Below are 16418 nucleotides of genomic sequence, written 5' to 3' on the forward strand. Positions count from 1 at the left end.
TATAACTATCACACAATACTTGGTGCATAATAAGTTATTGTGCACTAGATCCATTGAAGTTTTTTGTTTTACCCTAAACATACCTATTTTTTGTAAAAAAAATCGTATATGGGAGATGGTTGAAGTTTTTTTGGTCGAAGATATGGAGGAGTAAAAGAGGATCGAGAGAGTAGTATGTGAGTAGAACAAAAAAGAAGCAAGTCGTTTTATGGATCACAAAAGTTGATTTTTACGAGACAAACCATTGCAAACTTTTAATTTGAATAGTACTGGTTATTAAATATTGCGATTGTTTTTTTGTTTGATGTGCCGCAATATGTCTGATATCCTTATGATGTTTAATTTGTTGGTTCTATAAATAACATGTTGTGGTGGTTTGTTGATCAAATCGCCACGAATAAGTTTGAATTTTTAAATGATAATTGGCGACTGAATATCCTAGCAATATGTTATTTAGAATTTTATTGTTGGCCCAACTACTATTTACAAAGACCGCTAAAAATAAGACGCTGTAATAATTTTTGTTTGTGATTTTGTAACAAAATTATATTTTTTTTATATAAAGTATGATCAACTTTACGCAATAGTGTAAACTATGTTTAATTTTATTAAGTTCATGTACTAAGTAGTATAAAATGTTTTTAATTTTGATAAATTCAAGTACTAAGTTAGCCTAATGAATTTCTAATTAAGAACTCGATACGAGTTTTGTCAATTTATTGATTTTGGTCAATATCTTAGAAAATGATTTTTATTGCTTTTGTGATATCCTTTAAAAAAAATTCCACCCCTTTTCCTCGGCACGATACAAACTATCTTGCTTCGTCCTCTCTTTGCCATTTGTGATATCCTTTTTATTTTTAGTTTCTCTTATCGAAATCCTCCAAAAAAATCTTGGTTTTGCAATTCAAGTATTACCCATCTCAATTCAAGTATTGCCCATCTCAATACAAGTGCGTGCCCATGTCGAAAATGACTTATTCAACACCGAAAATTTTGTTAAGGTTTCATCTTGCAAAACAAAAAATCAATTTAAGATATTAACTTGCAAAAAGAATTATAAAAGGTTATTTATGACAAAAAAAATCACAAAATGTTGTTGCCGGCAAATTTTTAATTGAGTCAATGCCGGAAAAATATTGGTTAACACCGGAATGACGTCATCAAGGTTCTTTTGACAAAGTTTTTTAGGTTTAAGGTTTCTTTATTTTGACAAAAAAAATTAAAAAGGTTGGTTCTCATAAAAAACTTCCTAATAAACGATTCTTTATAATAAATTCTCCTAAAAGATTTAAAATTATAATATATGGTACAACTAATAACGATTAAAAAGTAAGTTTCTCGTTTTTTCTCTCAACTCTTTCACTCTTCTAAAACTCCAGATCATGAACAATCACGACAAATTTTCTGAAACGAAAAGAGTAAAATTACATACTACAATGAAGAAATCAAAGTAGTTTGTTGCAACTTGTGAGAACTTGACAATCCACAACAATAATCCAATAACCGTTGCTAGGGTATACATCAGTTAAAGTTGAGATTTTTGTCAATTACTTTAGTTAGCTTTAAAATTACTACATACATACTAGTATAACATACATACATAACTACCAAAATTTATCCTGATTAAGATGCGTCAACATTCAACAGCATTTGACCAAAAAGCGGTGGATGGCAATATGGCATAACCAAACAAAAAATAAACCCATCAAACTAAAGGATCATAGGAATGGGCTTGGTAGGTGGGGAGAACAAAACATACTGCTTACTGCATATCTGCATTACCGCAGGCGCAATTACATTTACATAGCTTTGTCCAATTTATTTATTATTATTGGATATCAATAATCTTGTTCATATCAACTACTCTCTTCGTCCCAAATAGACCTGATCAAATCAGCCCGATCTGATTTTTAGGCAGGTTTTTTTGACCTGATTCGACCTTTTTTTTTCTTTGAGCAAGTCAAAAATGACTTTCTAGCCTATTTTTTGGCCCGGCCTGATTTTGGCCCGAAAAGCCCGCTCATTTTGGCCATAAATAGCGGGTTTTGGGAATGAAATTTCGGCCTGAAATCTGACCCGACCCAACCAATTGACATATTTTTTAAGGCCCGACCCATGATCACCTCTAATCCCAAAATATAGTTCTCATTTCCCTTTTTTCACGGTAATGTATGCAAGTAAAATCTAAGAGGGATAATAAAGATTTGTTGTTTATTTAAATAAGAGTTATGCTAAGGGCTGCATATAAGACATAAATAAACTACTTAAAATGGAAATAAGTTGTGACTTTATGGAAAAATTTTGCATCAACCGATGTAATAAATGATCAATTAATGCAACTTATTTTCATTTTTAGCTTCTTATATACAGCTCTTAGGGCTGCATATAGCTTTTTCCTTTAAATAAATATTATATGGATAAAGATGATTTTAGGAGAGAAAATGGAGAATAATAGGTGAAAGTGCATTAGTTATAACATTTTGGTTAAATAAACAAAGGAAAAAACAAAATTTAAGAAGCAGATAAATGATGGGACATGGTTTTTCTAGACAAATTACGAAAAAATGTGGAACTAAATATAGAAATGTGAACTATATTTTGAGACACTCAAAATGAAAATGAGAACTATGTTTTAAGATGAAAAGAGTAGTAAATAAGTTGTAAATTAAACAAGAAGTATTTTTTACTCATTTAAATCTCTCAACATTAATAAATTTTGCTCATTTATGTAGTGGTTCTTCAATGAGCAATGATGAGAAAACCTTTGGATATATCAAGTCATGATACTATAGGGTGTTAGTACTAAGTACTTACTACAGTGTAAAGTTGCATGAAACCTTTGTTCTATTCAACTTATTTTTGATAAAATAAGTTTAAATTAGTTAAGATATTTTAGATGAGATAAGATAAGTTCAAATAATATAATATAAGATAAGAATAAGATAAGGTAAGATACATTTATATAAAATAAAATAAGTTTATATAAAACAATAAGTTCTGATAAGTTTAATAAATAGAATAGAACGAACCCTAGTGTTATACTATATACTAGTTTTCATATTCCTCATTAGAAAGAAAATTTGGTTTTTGTATACTAAACTAACATTTTTAATTTAGTATATACCACTTATATGGAAAAAAATTCCACCAAAACTTAATACAAACATAATAAATCGATTTATGAATCAAGGTTAACCGACCCTAATTGCTTAGAGACCCTCTTTTCAACCCTATGACAAGGGTCTGATTATTATAAACCTCTAACAAGTAGATGTATCCAACCCAATTTACATACACGAATAATGTTTGCTATATACACAAACAATATTTGTTACACGAAAAATTGTGTCTAACATAACTATCATACCTCAATTTTTCCCACTTACGAGAAATCTTATCTTATCTTAAAAAAACTAACACATAAAAAAATATTATTTATTATAACAAATATGAACCTGGCTCAAAGTTGTAATTAATTACTAACATTAATTATTAATTATAAATGGAGTACTTATTATTATACTAATCTATGTTCATCTGTTACAATTATAAAGAAAAAATAAAAATAAAATTGGTAGTGCTAGTCAAAAAGAAAACACAAAAACCAGAAAAATCTTGATGGTGTGAAAATGGGACAATAGAGGAAAAACAGGAACATATGACCAAATTAAAGAGAGCAAATTAACAAAAACAACAAAAAAAACAACAAAAGTTTGGAGGAGAGAGAAGAGGAGAATCGAAAGAGAAGAGGAGATTCGAGACAGACTGATGGGATTTGTATGCTGATGATGAGTTTGGAAAATTAGAGATTCCACAATTTACTCCTAAAAAAAGAGAGAAAATAAACAAATTAAAAATCCCATTTTTATTGATTTTCAGATTCCAAAATTCCTTTTTTTTTTTCTTTTCTTTTCTTTTGGGGTTTAATTTTTTTTTTTTGTTTCCTCTCATTTTTTTTTTCTTCAGTTTGGGTAATAAATTGACATTTAAGCTAGTGCCCAGATTCGGATTCGTTCAAAATTCCCTATTTTGCATCAAACCCTTATCCAAAAATCTGATTTTTGATTGACCCAGTTGAGAAATTTGATTGAAAAACTTATGAATTTTTGTGGGTTTGTTGTGTTTTTTCATTTTGTGGGTTTGAGTTTTTTGTAGGTTTTTTTTTTTTTGTTTTTGTTTTTGTTTTTGTTTTTGTTTTTGTGGGAGGTGCATAACAATAAAGGCACTGATTGAATGGGTGATTTTAGGGAACCAAACGGTGTCGTATTGGAAGAATCATCAGTGCCATCATCATCTTTTTCTCTCTCCTCTTTTAGCCCGGAAGTGTGGGCCCGGGCCGAGCAGACAACCCATGAAATTATCCGGCAGGTTCAACCAACTGTTGTGTCTGAGGAGAGAAGAAGAGATGTTGTTGATTATGTTCAGAGGCTTCTTAAAGGTTATCTTGGTTGTGAGGTTAGAACAAAGTATATTATTAAGTAATTATATGTTTTTAACTGCATTTTTCATTTGTTTAATTCCTACATTTTGATTGTTGTAAGCTAAAGATTACTTCTTGTTTATTATGTTGTTGTTTTTATTGTTGTTGTTGTTGTTGTTGTTGCTCAATTTGTTTGGTGTTTGGAAGTGTTGGATAATAGTTTGAGTGATGGTTTATGAGAAGGTTGGTAATGATAAGAAGTTTAAGTAGTTTAAAGTATGTATGCATTATTTAGTTAAAACACACCAAAAGGATATTTAGGGTTGTAGTTTAGCATTTCCTGAACTTTCTTGGATGTATTTTGAGGTTTCTTTAAGTTTCTTGATTTAAAGATGCAATTTTTAATGTGTTTTAATGGTGATAATCGAGATCTTGATGAATAAACAGCAATGAAGCTAAGAATGAGAGCAAAGATATTGATGAACTATGACTAATCCAAGACAAAGATCAACTAGGTTTGTGGATTCACTCGTGAAACGATTTGGAATCTCTCCATAAAACAATAATTCACCAAGGAATTAAGCTAAAACACACCTCCCTTATTATTGATGGCCATAATTCAACCACCCGCCTAAGTATTAAAACACTCCTAATGTAGATCAAACTCTTAAAACAAGAAGTAAAGTAATAATTAAAACACCTAAATTACATAGAATTCTAATAGAACTAGAATACTACATAATTATCATTTCTCTTCCATATCAATACTGTCAATGACATGCTTTCCTGTACTAGAAATGTGCGTTCATGAGTTTATGTACATTAACAAGTGTTTTAGCAAAAGAGGGAGATCGTCTTGCATCTTCAAACATAGTTACTAAGATTTTTGAAAGGGAAACTTTTTGTCTGAATGCAACTACTAAGACATTCATGTTCTGTCAGTCCTTTTGTTATCCACCTTTGATTATTGGCTGATGACTATGCATCAGATATCACGGTAGTGTTCAGTTGGTGGAGATTGCTGAAATACTTTTTTTTAATCTTTACCCCATATGAACCTTACTGCAGCCTCATGTGTGTCCCATAGAAATTCACTTCATAAAGAATACCAGAGTTTTAGATGGTTTTTTGAAGAATCTCTCAGCCTGTCCAGGAAGACTGATGATTGGCTTTGTAAAAGGTCTGTTCACAGAAGATGGAAACTACTCTTTTCACCCCATTTTCGTGATGGAAACATCAATCTACTTTTTTTTGTTGTCCTTGGCACTATAGCATAGTTCTACACAAAAGATATCTTAGAGGTTTGGCTTGATGTTGAGAGTTCCACATAGTATCTAGCTTGAGAGAAGCTATAATACTGTATTCAATTTATAATGTATTGATACATGCAGTTTGATGATAACTCATAAGATGATTGGGTTTTGAGGAAGTGAAGGATAATTGGTATTTTTTGCTGAAGGATGAATGCAATCTTCTTGTATTATATAGTTTGTCAGAATTTCTTTTTTATTTTAATGGATTTTATATTCCAACAAAGTAAAAATCATTGCCACTCCTGTTCATAGAGAAATCCTACTTATCTTCTTGTAGATTGCTTCCCTGAAACACCTGTTTAGAATTCCATTCATCATGAATATTCACGGCCTTTGGGTGGTGAGGAATTTCTACCCGAACCTCAATAATGACATTATTGTGTTTGATGTCAGTTATTCCAATATGTATTTATCTTCTACCTTTTGGTTCGAGTTAATTATAATTTACAGAGTTCATTAAATGTTCTTGTCTAATCATGTCAATATCAACTGTGACAAAAAGTTACTGATAGGTTTTTGGAAATAACAAAAAAAAGGTGTGGCAAGTAGTTGTGGCTTGGACTGAACATTATTGCGGAACATTTAGATAAATGAAATGACACTAACAATGTTGGAGGGATCAGTGAATGTGACTTGGTTAATATTAGGGTTAAGGCAGGATTTGAGTATAATAACAGTGAAAATCAAAATAGTACTGAAATCCATTCTCAAATACATATTACGGGCTATCAATTCATTTGGTGCCATCTTTTATCGACAATCGGTGATTAGAATTTCATGTATATCAGTATATGTGATGAAAAGCTGTCCCTAGAAACTAGAAAAAGTTAATAAGTGGCTTAAACCCATGAAACTTTTTACTCACTAAAACATTGTTAATCTGTCATGAATATTCTCGAACTTTGGGAAATTTACTCATTTAGTAAAACGATTGGGTTTGATGAGGTCTTTGAATGTGAATATTGTTAACCTATGTGTGACTGAGGCTTTACCAACTAAATGGATCAGCCACAAAATCATTGCTAGAGAAAATTACCACTGAAAATTCATGAAATATTATTAAAGATTTTATATCGGCGCCTGGCAACCCGAGCTACCTTACACTCTTCTAAATGTCTTCTGCTTTCCTCCTTCATTCACTTTCCTTTTTATTGGTACTGGGGTGGGGCCGTGGAGGCGAGTTTCTAATGAAGCAGAATTTAATTTAATCTCTTGCCCTTCATTTGTAGAAGAGGCAACTATTATTTCTCAACTCTTTTTGGTACTTGTGGAAATCTCTGCTGCATTTTGTAGTACTGGTGTTTTCGTGCTTGATAATTGATCAAATCAGATTGAGGCTTGTTACTACATACAATCTATCATTCTATGTTCATCCTATAGATGATTCATGATAATGAGAACCTATTGTTTGAGGGAGGGGGAGAACTTTAATATTTGAGGTTGAATTCATTAGCGGAGGAGAGCATAATATGAGAGGCTCAATTACAAACTGGAACACTAGGTTTAAGAGAAAATATTTGGGATATTGAGTATTATAAATCAGAAGATTACTTGTAGAACGAGAATCTATGTTTTATATTTACAATTAAAATGAGTGTACTCATTAAGAAAGTAAGATAGTAATGGCTGACAGTACCTCTAATTTACGATTTTCTCAAGAAGGCGAAGGTCCATTCAGCACAGGAGTATGGTATTACATTGGAGTAAATGATAATACCTATTCTCATCCGAAAGGATGATATGGGCTATTTTTGTTTTTAAAAAATTGTAATCATGTTGTTTGATTTATTTTTAGGGTTTTTTGTCCCAAACTACCTTCAACTTTTATATTTTTGCGAGAAACTACCTTATAAAAAAATTGTTGTCCCAAACTACCTTACTTTATACCATTTTTGTTTTGACAACTACCTTAGGCCGGTTTCCGACGTTGACTTTTGTTTTTTCTGCTTTTTTATTGTCACATTATATCACTTGACCTCTTCAAACCCTTTTTTTAATTTTCCCCACCCTAATTTCCTCATTTCCGGTGTGCGCGCGCTCTCTCCCTCATATCTATGTGACACTTTGTACCACCAATCTACCATTAAATTCCTCTTCTACTTAAACTAAAATTGAAACAAGCACCCTCCTCAATTCCCACAAGGGTAATTTTGTTTTCCCACAATTTTGAACTGAAAAAACAAAAGTCAACGCCGGAAACCGGCATAAGGTAGCTGTCAACAACAAAATTGTAAAGTAAGGTAGTTTAGGACAACAATTTTTTTATAAGGTAGTTTCTCGCAAAAACTTGAAAATTAAAGGTAGTTTAGGACAAAAAATCCTTATTTTTACAATACATGCACTCTTTTTTGTTTTTGGTTATTTAATTCTTCTTCTATAGAAGCAAAAAGAATAGCATATTTTAAGTATCCCAGAAGGCCTACACAGGAGCCTACACAACTCTTTTTGTTCAAATTGCGTGGTACTTAAATTATTATGAGCATTTTATGCATGCATGCCTGAATTGTATCATTTTTTTAAATATTGGAAACATCACTCGCATTGTTTGCTAAAGCTGCAATACAACGACAGCAATGTAGTTATTTAGAGGTAACAAATGATTTTTGATGCTGTCAGATTTATCCTTTCGGATCAGTACCATTGAAGACTTATCTTCCTGATGGAGACATTGATCTTACCGCATTTTGTGGTTTTAATCTTGAGGAAGCTTTTGCAAATGATGTGTTCTCTGTCCTAGAAGCAGAAGATCACAACCCTGCTGCTGAATTTGTTGTAAAGGATGTGCAGTACATTCGTGCAGAGGTTTATCTTCTAACCTATATTTGTTTTCTATGGCCATATTCAAAAGTGAATTTTGTTGCTTTTCAGTAGTCCTTTTGGTCCTCTCAGGTGAAAAGGATATAGGTGTAATGATCTGTGCTATGCGTTGGACAAAGCTATGCCCTATGGATTTTTTGCCTTTTCCTCTAATTCTACTGATTACATTGGTGCAGGGGAGAATGTTGGTTCTGGTACTAAGTTGTAATTTGCTCAACAGTTTGCATATATGTTCACTCATATCCTTACTGTCCATGCTCAATCCCTGGCTGGTTAAACTCAAGCACAATTTCTTCATTTTATATTTCGTCCAAATTATGTGTTGATAATTATCGTGCTTTGTCTTTTTTCTGTATTCTTATGCCTGTGATTTGCTATTTATTCTCAACCAAGTGTGAAAGATTATTTCAATTACGTATGATGAAACAAAAACAAAACAATAAAAGAAACGGAGGAAAAAGCCTGTTTGATCACCATGCTTCTTTATAGTGGATGTGCAACTTTCAACATGAGATTTTGCATCTTTTCTGGATTTTTTTTGGTTATTGCAAGTTTGCAACCACGCCTAAGTTTGGATTTTTTTTGGTTGGTATCTTGTAGTTATAAGTTGTCTTTAATAGAGATGCTGTGTTTTTCTTTTTTCCTATGGTTGGATCATGGTAAATTGGATTTGTTTGATGGAATAAAAAGGTTATATTAAACAATTTTATGGATGAAGTTAAAGAGAAACAAGATTAGCTATGTTTTAATGTATCTTTGAGGTGATAAATGATGTCTTTGTTCTGCAAGACCTTTGAAAGAGAACTTTGCAGTTGATAATCAAACATTCCCACTTAACAAAAATTTAACTGCTGCTTTTGGTGTTGCAATCTGTAATTTACTTTAGAATATGTGAAGGGAACTATGAAGTGTCTTTTTTCTGAAGGTATACATGGAAGGATTCTGTACTGCATTCTTTTGTTCTCTAGAGACGCCATGTGTTAGCAGTTCCGAGAAGGATCGAGAGCTTGCTTATCCTTTTTGGTCTCCCCCTTTGTTGTGCTATGCATTGAGGCTTTTTCCTCAGTTTTACCTTATATATGCATTATAATTGGGATGAAGCTATCATGATTTTAACTACTAGTAATAGAAAAGGTTTTTTTTATATTGTGTTGTTATAGTGATAAAGTTTGGAGGAATAGAACACTAAATATTTGTCTCCGCATAGTTTGCGATATTGGTATTATACCTTATATATGCATTGTAATTGTGATGAAGCTATCATGATTTTAACTACTAGTAATAGAAAAAGTTTTTTGTATTGTGTTGTTACAGTGATAAAGTTTGGAGGAATAGAACACTAAATATTTATCTCCGCATAGTTTGCGATATTGGTACCATAATTTTCTATAGAATGAGGAATTGTTTAGGCAGTTTGAACTGTGAAGCCTATGCTAACAATGTTAGACAATTGAAAAAAGATAATAGCATCTTTTCCCTTTTAATGCATGCTAGCGGATTTGCATTAGCAATATGTAATTTCTGATTTAGAAAATTCCTTCAACTTCAACCTGAAATTCCAGATTTTGCTTTAATATTTAAATATGATACCCTTTGCTTTTTTTTTATGGCTTGGAATTTGTGATTGCAGGTTAAGCTTGTAAAATGCCTGGTACAGAATATTGTTGTAGACATATCGTTTAATCAGATAGGAGGGTTGTGCGCGCTGTGTTTTCTCGAGGAGGTCTGCTTTTCTAAAACTTTGAGATTTTCAATGTTTAATGAGTCTGGATATGCAGAGTTCAAATGTTCCATTACTGAAGAAATTTTTGTTTGAAAAGTGTGTCTTTGAGGATTCCATTCCAAGACTTCCATTTTATCAATTTGAAGTTTATTATCACTTTCTTTTAAAGGTCCTTGAAAATATTAGTTTTTCAGGGGCTAAGGTTGCATACATCTTCTCGAGACTTCAAAATTAGCATTGTCCATAGGTGTATTTTTGCAACCATTTGGTTTGCCTTGAAACTAGAGTTGGCTGATAAGTTTTGTGGTGTTGAATTATTTCTCATCAGAAACAAAGGGGGTTGAAAACCTTTGGCACTAACCCAACCGACTTATTTAAATGGGTCAAAACATTTGGCACTAATCCGATCGGGAATCCGGGATAATTAATGGGCTAGTCGTGTTGACCTATCTAACATTTATAAGTTGAAATATCAAGAATTTTTCCTATAATAAAAAACTGTCTAAAGTTTTTTTTTCTTGTACATATCGAAGTGTTTAAGTAACCTATAATTCTTTAATACTACCTTCGTTTCACAATACATGCACCATTTGCTTTTTCACATACTCCCAACATTTAATCTCTAATTGCGTATATGTAAAAAATATAAACTAGTTGATATTTGGAATCCTCGCATTGAGACAAGTTCAACAAGATCCCACTTGACTATGTTTTTTCTTACATAATGGTGAGAAAAAGATTGTCAAAGTTGGTTGATGAATAGTGCCCAAATGATAATTGGTTCATGTACTGTGAGGTAGTATATTGGATATATGAAGGTGTGTTAGTTTCGAATTGAAAATAGCAACATTAACCTGACTTATACAATAAACGGTTAAACTCGTATTGACCCACTTAGATAATCAGGTGATAAGATCTCAATATGAAACCTCTTATTTTGTATGTGTTGTGTTGTTGTGTTGTTGTGTCGGATCAAGTTTTGCTATCTCTACTTGAATCACTAATGAATGATATCGACCTACATAGTGGCATTTTTTTGTATTAAACCATTCCTAATATAGCTAATGAGATCAATTTGTATATTCCCTCCATCCCATATTAATCGATAGACGTCCTATTTTCGTTCGTCCCATATCAATTGATAAACTTCCTAAAATGGCATGGTCTTACCTATGTATTTCTCTCTTCATGGGTTACCTAACAATAATAAAGAAACAGCACCCACACTAACTTAAAAAAATTGAGGTTCCACAATAAACTAACTATAATTATAAAACAAATTCCCAACTACCAACTACCAACTACCAATAATAAAATATAGAAGTCAAAGAAAGTTCTTAAATCTCTCCGCCAGTCAAATTGTATTGATTAATATGGGACGGAGGGAGTAATATCCTCAGAAGATTTGGTGAAATATGCACAGTTATGTTTTTCACCTTTTGTGTCTAAGGTATGTGATCTATTTTAATGAAATATTGAAGATGCAACTATTAGATTTCTGCATACTTCTTAAGTATCCAATTTCAAATTTAAGGTGTTCAATTATAATGAATTACATTTTTTTTTTCGTATAGGATTTTCATGCCATTATTGGGCCTCATGATTTGCTGCAATGTAGTGGACATCATTAATTTTGCTTTCTTTGCAGGTTGATCGTTTAATTGGCAAAGATCATCTTTTTAAGCGCAGTATCATTTTAATCAAGGCCTGGTGTTATTATGAGAGTCGTATACTGGGTGCACATCATGGTTTAATATCTACATATGCCTTAGAGACGCTGGTTTTGTATATTTTCCATCTCTTCCATTCATCTTTGAGTGGTCCTTTGGCAGTAAGTTATCACGGATTAACTGTTGGTTTGGGAACTGCCTTGTGGTGCATACTTAATTATTTCGTATGTTCTAGGTTCTACATAAATTTCTGGACTACTTCAGCAAATTTGATTGGGAAACTTTTTGTGTGAGCTTAAATGGTCCAGTCCATGTATCCTCATTGCCAGAAATTGTGGGTAAGAAGTCACAATTGTGTGCTTTGTTATCTATGAATGTATCAGGTCATTATGATGCTAATTTTCGTATAATGTTGGACTTTGCAGCCGAGAGACCTGAAAGCAGTGGGGGAGATTTGTTGCTTACTGATGATTTTATGAGAGAATGTGTGAAAAAATACTCTGTTCCTTCTAGAGGAAATGACACAAATTACAGGACATTTATGCAGAAGCATCTTAACATAGTCGATCCACTAAAAGAGAACAACAACCTTGGTCGCAGTGTCAGTAAAGGTATAGGACTTGCTCTGCTAGTTCAGTTCTTTTACTTCACTCAGCTGAATGGTGTGAAATTCAGTCTAATCACTGTAGATCCACAGCTAGTTTACTTATTCATAAGTTTCTGCTAATGTACTTATATAGAAATTAGAGCCATCTAAATTAACATTCTCATTACGAAAAAACAAAGTTAATGTACTCCCACTTTCTTTGTTGGCTTAAATACCCGGATTGTTTGACGAGCTCTAGAGCACAAGTAGGGCTAAACCATTGACTTTTGGTGTACCAATCTGAGAAGCTTAGCTGTAAAACTATAGGACTCATGAAAAACATTAGCATGCACATTGCATACAAGTAAGTTTAATATGTTGACTTCATATTGAGGGGTTGCTTCGGCTTACCTGGAGTTGATGGGTTTAGATTTCTGAAAATGCTTAAAAAGATGTGTGTGGATTCTTCTGTCTCCTTTTTCTGCTAGTTTTTTATTATAATATACCTGCTCATTCGTGCACAGGAAACTTCTTTCGTATAAGGAGTGCCTTTTCATATGGAGCTCGGAAATTGGGTCAAATTTTGTTGCAGCCTCGGGAGAATATAGCTGAAGAAGTTCGTAAGTTTTTTACTAACACACTGGATAGACATGGAAAAGGACAGAGACCTGATGTTCAGGATCTTCTGCTAACATCTGGGTGCAATGGGTTTGCTCCTGACATTTTTATTTGTGGATCTGAACCTGTATTAGATGATAAGTGTGCTCATGAAGAAGATTTTATCGACTCTATCAACCGAGCGAGTGAACATAGTGTAGGTTTTGGGGATACAAGGCAGGGAGGGGTCAGTAAGTTCAGAGAGCCTGGAACCTATTTGGATGGAACTGAAATGGAACATCCTAGAGGTATAAATAGATCAGTTTCTTCAAGAACTTCGCCAGCAGCTCAGTTATCTGAGGATGATGTTTCTTCTTCTGCCAGCCGTCTTTCTGGGGATGCGATTGATCTTGCAACGTATGGGATCCAGGATCTGAGATTAGCAGATTACAGAGATAAACCTTCTCCATATTCGGAAGAGGATAGAAAATCTCCATTACCTAACATAGCTCATGTGTCTAATTTAAATCTTTCACAACCCTTAGAAAATGGGAAGATGGTCAATGGAGATTTAGATGATGAGCGACCCACAGATTCTTCTTATCTCACTCTCACTGGGCATCATCACACATGCCATGATGGTAGCAACTTCACATTTGGGAAGGAGGAAAATAATCAGCTATGCAATAACTTGGACTCAAACTGCTTGCGAGATTCACAATCTATTTGTTTGAATGATCTTTCCTCTAAGACAGCTGGAAGCCATGAAACAGAAAACATTCACCCTGATCTCTCAGGGGATGTTGATTGTCATTTTAACAATTTACAACATGGCCGATGGTGGTATGATCATGGGTTGCAAATGACCATCCAGCCCATACATCTGACCTTGCCTCCTGTGTTCCAACAAAAAAGTCCGTGGGACACAATCCGGCAGTTCAGGCAGGATGTCATCCCTCGAATGAATGTTCCAAGACATGCCTTCTTGCCCTTAAATCCTCCAGTTGTACATGGTGCCTTTAATGTGGATGAGATGCCAAAGGCTCGTGGGACTGGAACATACTTTCCCGTTACGGTATACACATGTTTGCTATTGAAAATGATGTTTGTTTGATTTGCTATATTAGGCCATAACTTCACCAATATGAATGTCATCCTCTACTTGTTTTTCTTGGTTTGTTGAATTGATCTCAACTTTATCATTTTGCAGAACCATCATGCATACAGGGATAGATCCAATGTAGCAAAGGGAAGGTCTCAGGGACAGTTGAAATCTCCTCGGACCAATGGCCGAGGTCCAACACCTGTAGATAGAAACCCACAGGTACAATCTCCTGGTCGTCATGGTGTTGGGAGGCCCAAGTCTCTGGACTCCTTTGAAAGTTCACCTAGAGGCAAGGTCTACAAAGAAGTTAATGGATTTATTCATTCTTCTGAGAAAGCTGTTGAATGTGGGCCACCTGGGCACCCTTCACTGGAACCACCCTTTCAAGAGCGAGAAAATTGCATGCCTCTCGATTCAGTCCCCTCTCCTGGAAGCCAAAAAGAGGAGTCTGTGGTTGCTGTGAATGGTGACAGGTATTCTAAACTCTTATAACAAAAGCAAAACTTAGGGTTTCCCGACTTTTTTTTTGTTTCCGGTTTATGGAAACTTGAGAAATTAGCCTCCAGCTTTATGTTGTCAGTTTCCATAATAGACATGATTACTTTGAATATGACTAACGTCAAGTTTATTATACAAACTATATGACTTGACTTCAAAATCTTAAAATCAAAAAACTGGAAACTGGCAGTGATACTGAACATACCCTTAGTTTTTTGTTAAGAAGTTTACTGTTAATATGTTTTTCGTTTCCTGTGTTGGAATATGTAGGTTCTCTCTACAGTCATATCGCCTTAAAGATGACGAGGACTTCCCGCCATTGTCTGTTTGAAAGAAGTCCAGCAAAAGGCTTGAAACCACATAGCAGAAACTAGAAGTTTTCAGATTAAACCAGGGGTTTAGAGGCATTTTTGTACATTTTCTAAAGTTGTGTTACATTATGTTCAGCTTTATAGCTTACAGCTGAGGAGTTAATGTTGCTCCTAGGAACCTAGTTGATGATTCTAACACGGTTTTTGGTAATCCTTGTTGCATCTGTAGATAAATTTTGAAATGCAAATCTTGTAGATTTCTAGTGTAACTTTATAAGTATATCAAAAGAGTGTATTCTTTCTTAGTGTTTATAGAGCCCTTGAGCATTTTGCTGATTGTGGCGCCACTTTCTTGGGCATTAACCAGGTTTTCTGTAGTTCTCTTCCATATGCTGTAATAGAAAATTGCGGTTTTGTTTTTTTACAATAAATTATTGTGTGAGACAGTCTCATATTAACTTAATATTATTTGGGAGTAAGGTGACCTAGGACTCGGGGCCTGTTCTCTTTGGCATAAAACAACTGAATTAAACTGAATTGAACTGAAATGAATAGTGATATGTGAGAGACTGAGAGTAAAGGTATTGTCCAAAGTTGAATTGAATTGAACTGAAAATAAGTTGGGGAGAACATACCCTCATCCCATCCAAATTCCTCATTACCTTAACAAGAATCAAACCTATATATTGGGTGCATGCTTCAATAGTCAAGTCTTTGCTGGTATCTCCAAATATTGTACATCAAGCAACAATGAAAAGACTCTAAAGAGTGTCAATAAAAAATAACTTATAAGTGAGCTCTCATTGGAGAGAAAGATCTTCATATGGATTGCATTTTAAAAGTCAAACAATGTACTTTTAAGGCTTGTGATAGATTTATCATATACGTTCATATATCTTTAATAATTAGTGAACGAAATCGATTCATTTATTAACTGTCTAAGCAATCATTCAAAACGCCAAATTTTGTTGAGTTTGGTGGAAGGGGAAATGAGTGTCACTCATTCAGAATTCTGATTAATTTCACCAATGGATGAATTACGAAATTTTTAGTGTTTTGGAGTACGTTCTGTTGAACTTGATAAGAAAAAGGTCTTAAGCCTGACCATGTTCGATAAAGTTTAATTAGGTATAGATATTGAGAATTTTATAGCTTATCAGGATTAATTAGGTATAATGAATTCAGTTCATATAAGTTTAGGTGAAATGAACATGTCTTTGATAGACATCAAAGATATAATGTACAATTACGTGTTATAAAATCATTAAAAAAACGTTGTATAATTTTCAAAAAATCAAGAGTAACTCTTGCATCATTTAATAAATAGGAAATGCCTCATCAAAATTCCATGAATCTAATATCATTAATTAAATCC

The 16418-nt window shown here is 33.4% G+C and overlaps 1 protein-coding gene across 4 annotated transcripts; it reads left to right on the top strand.

Moving 5' to 3' along the window:
• The first annotated feature begins 3578 nt into the window (after window positions 1–3578).
• Window positions 3579–15348, top strand: LOC104898183 (hypothetical protein). Of its 4 annotated transcripts, none has more exons than XM_019250702.3 (9): window positions 3579–4458; window positions 8353–8538; window positions 10184–10276; window positions 11925–12107; window positions 12182–12284; window positions 12372–12557; window positions 13057–14204; window positions 14340–14453; window positions 15003–15348. In XM_019250702.3, the coding sequence occupies exons 1-9, from the start codon at window positions 4237–4239 to the stop codon at window positions 15027–15029; spliced, it is 2262 nt and encodes a 753-aa protein (XP_019106247.2). In that variant the 5' UTR covers window positions 3579–4236; the 3' UTR covers window positions 15030–15348. The 4 variants fall into 4 exon arrangements, with proteins under 4 accessions (XP_019106247.2, XP_048490119.1, XP_010683525.2 ...); XM_010685223.4 differs by having other exon boundaries at window positions 3581–4458; window positions 14340–14707; XM_048634162.2 differs by lacking the exon at window positions 10184–10276 and having other exon boundaries at window positions 3580–4458; window positions 14340–14707.
• Window positions 15349–16418: the final 1070 nt, after the last annotated feature.

Source organism: Beta vulgaris, chromosome 7 (assembly GCF_026745355.1).
Source record: "Beta vulgaris subsp. vulgaris cultivar EL10 chromosome 7, EL10.2, whole genome shotgun sequence".
NCBI classification, from domain to species: Eukaryota; Viridiplantae; Streptophyta; class Magnoliopsida; order Caryophyllales; family Amaranthaceae; genus Beta; species Beta vulgaris.

Excerpts from the sequence above, each read along its gene's own strand:
- LOC104898183 (XM_010685223.4), top strand. The coding sequence starts at position 4,237 with ATGGGTGATTTTAGGGAACCAAACGGTGTCGTATTGGAAGAATCATCA. Across the intron at positions 10,277-11,924 it reads CGCTGTGTTTTCTCGAGGAG|GTTGATCGTTTAATTGGCAA; the intron begins GTCTGCTTTTCT and ends CTTTCTTTGCAG. Across the intron at positions 14,205-14,339 it reads GAACATACTTTCCCGTTACG|AACCATCATGCATACAGGGA; the intron begins GTATACACATGT and ends ATCATTTTGCAG.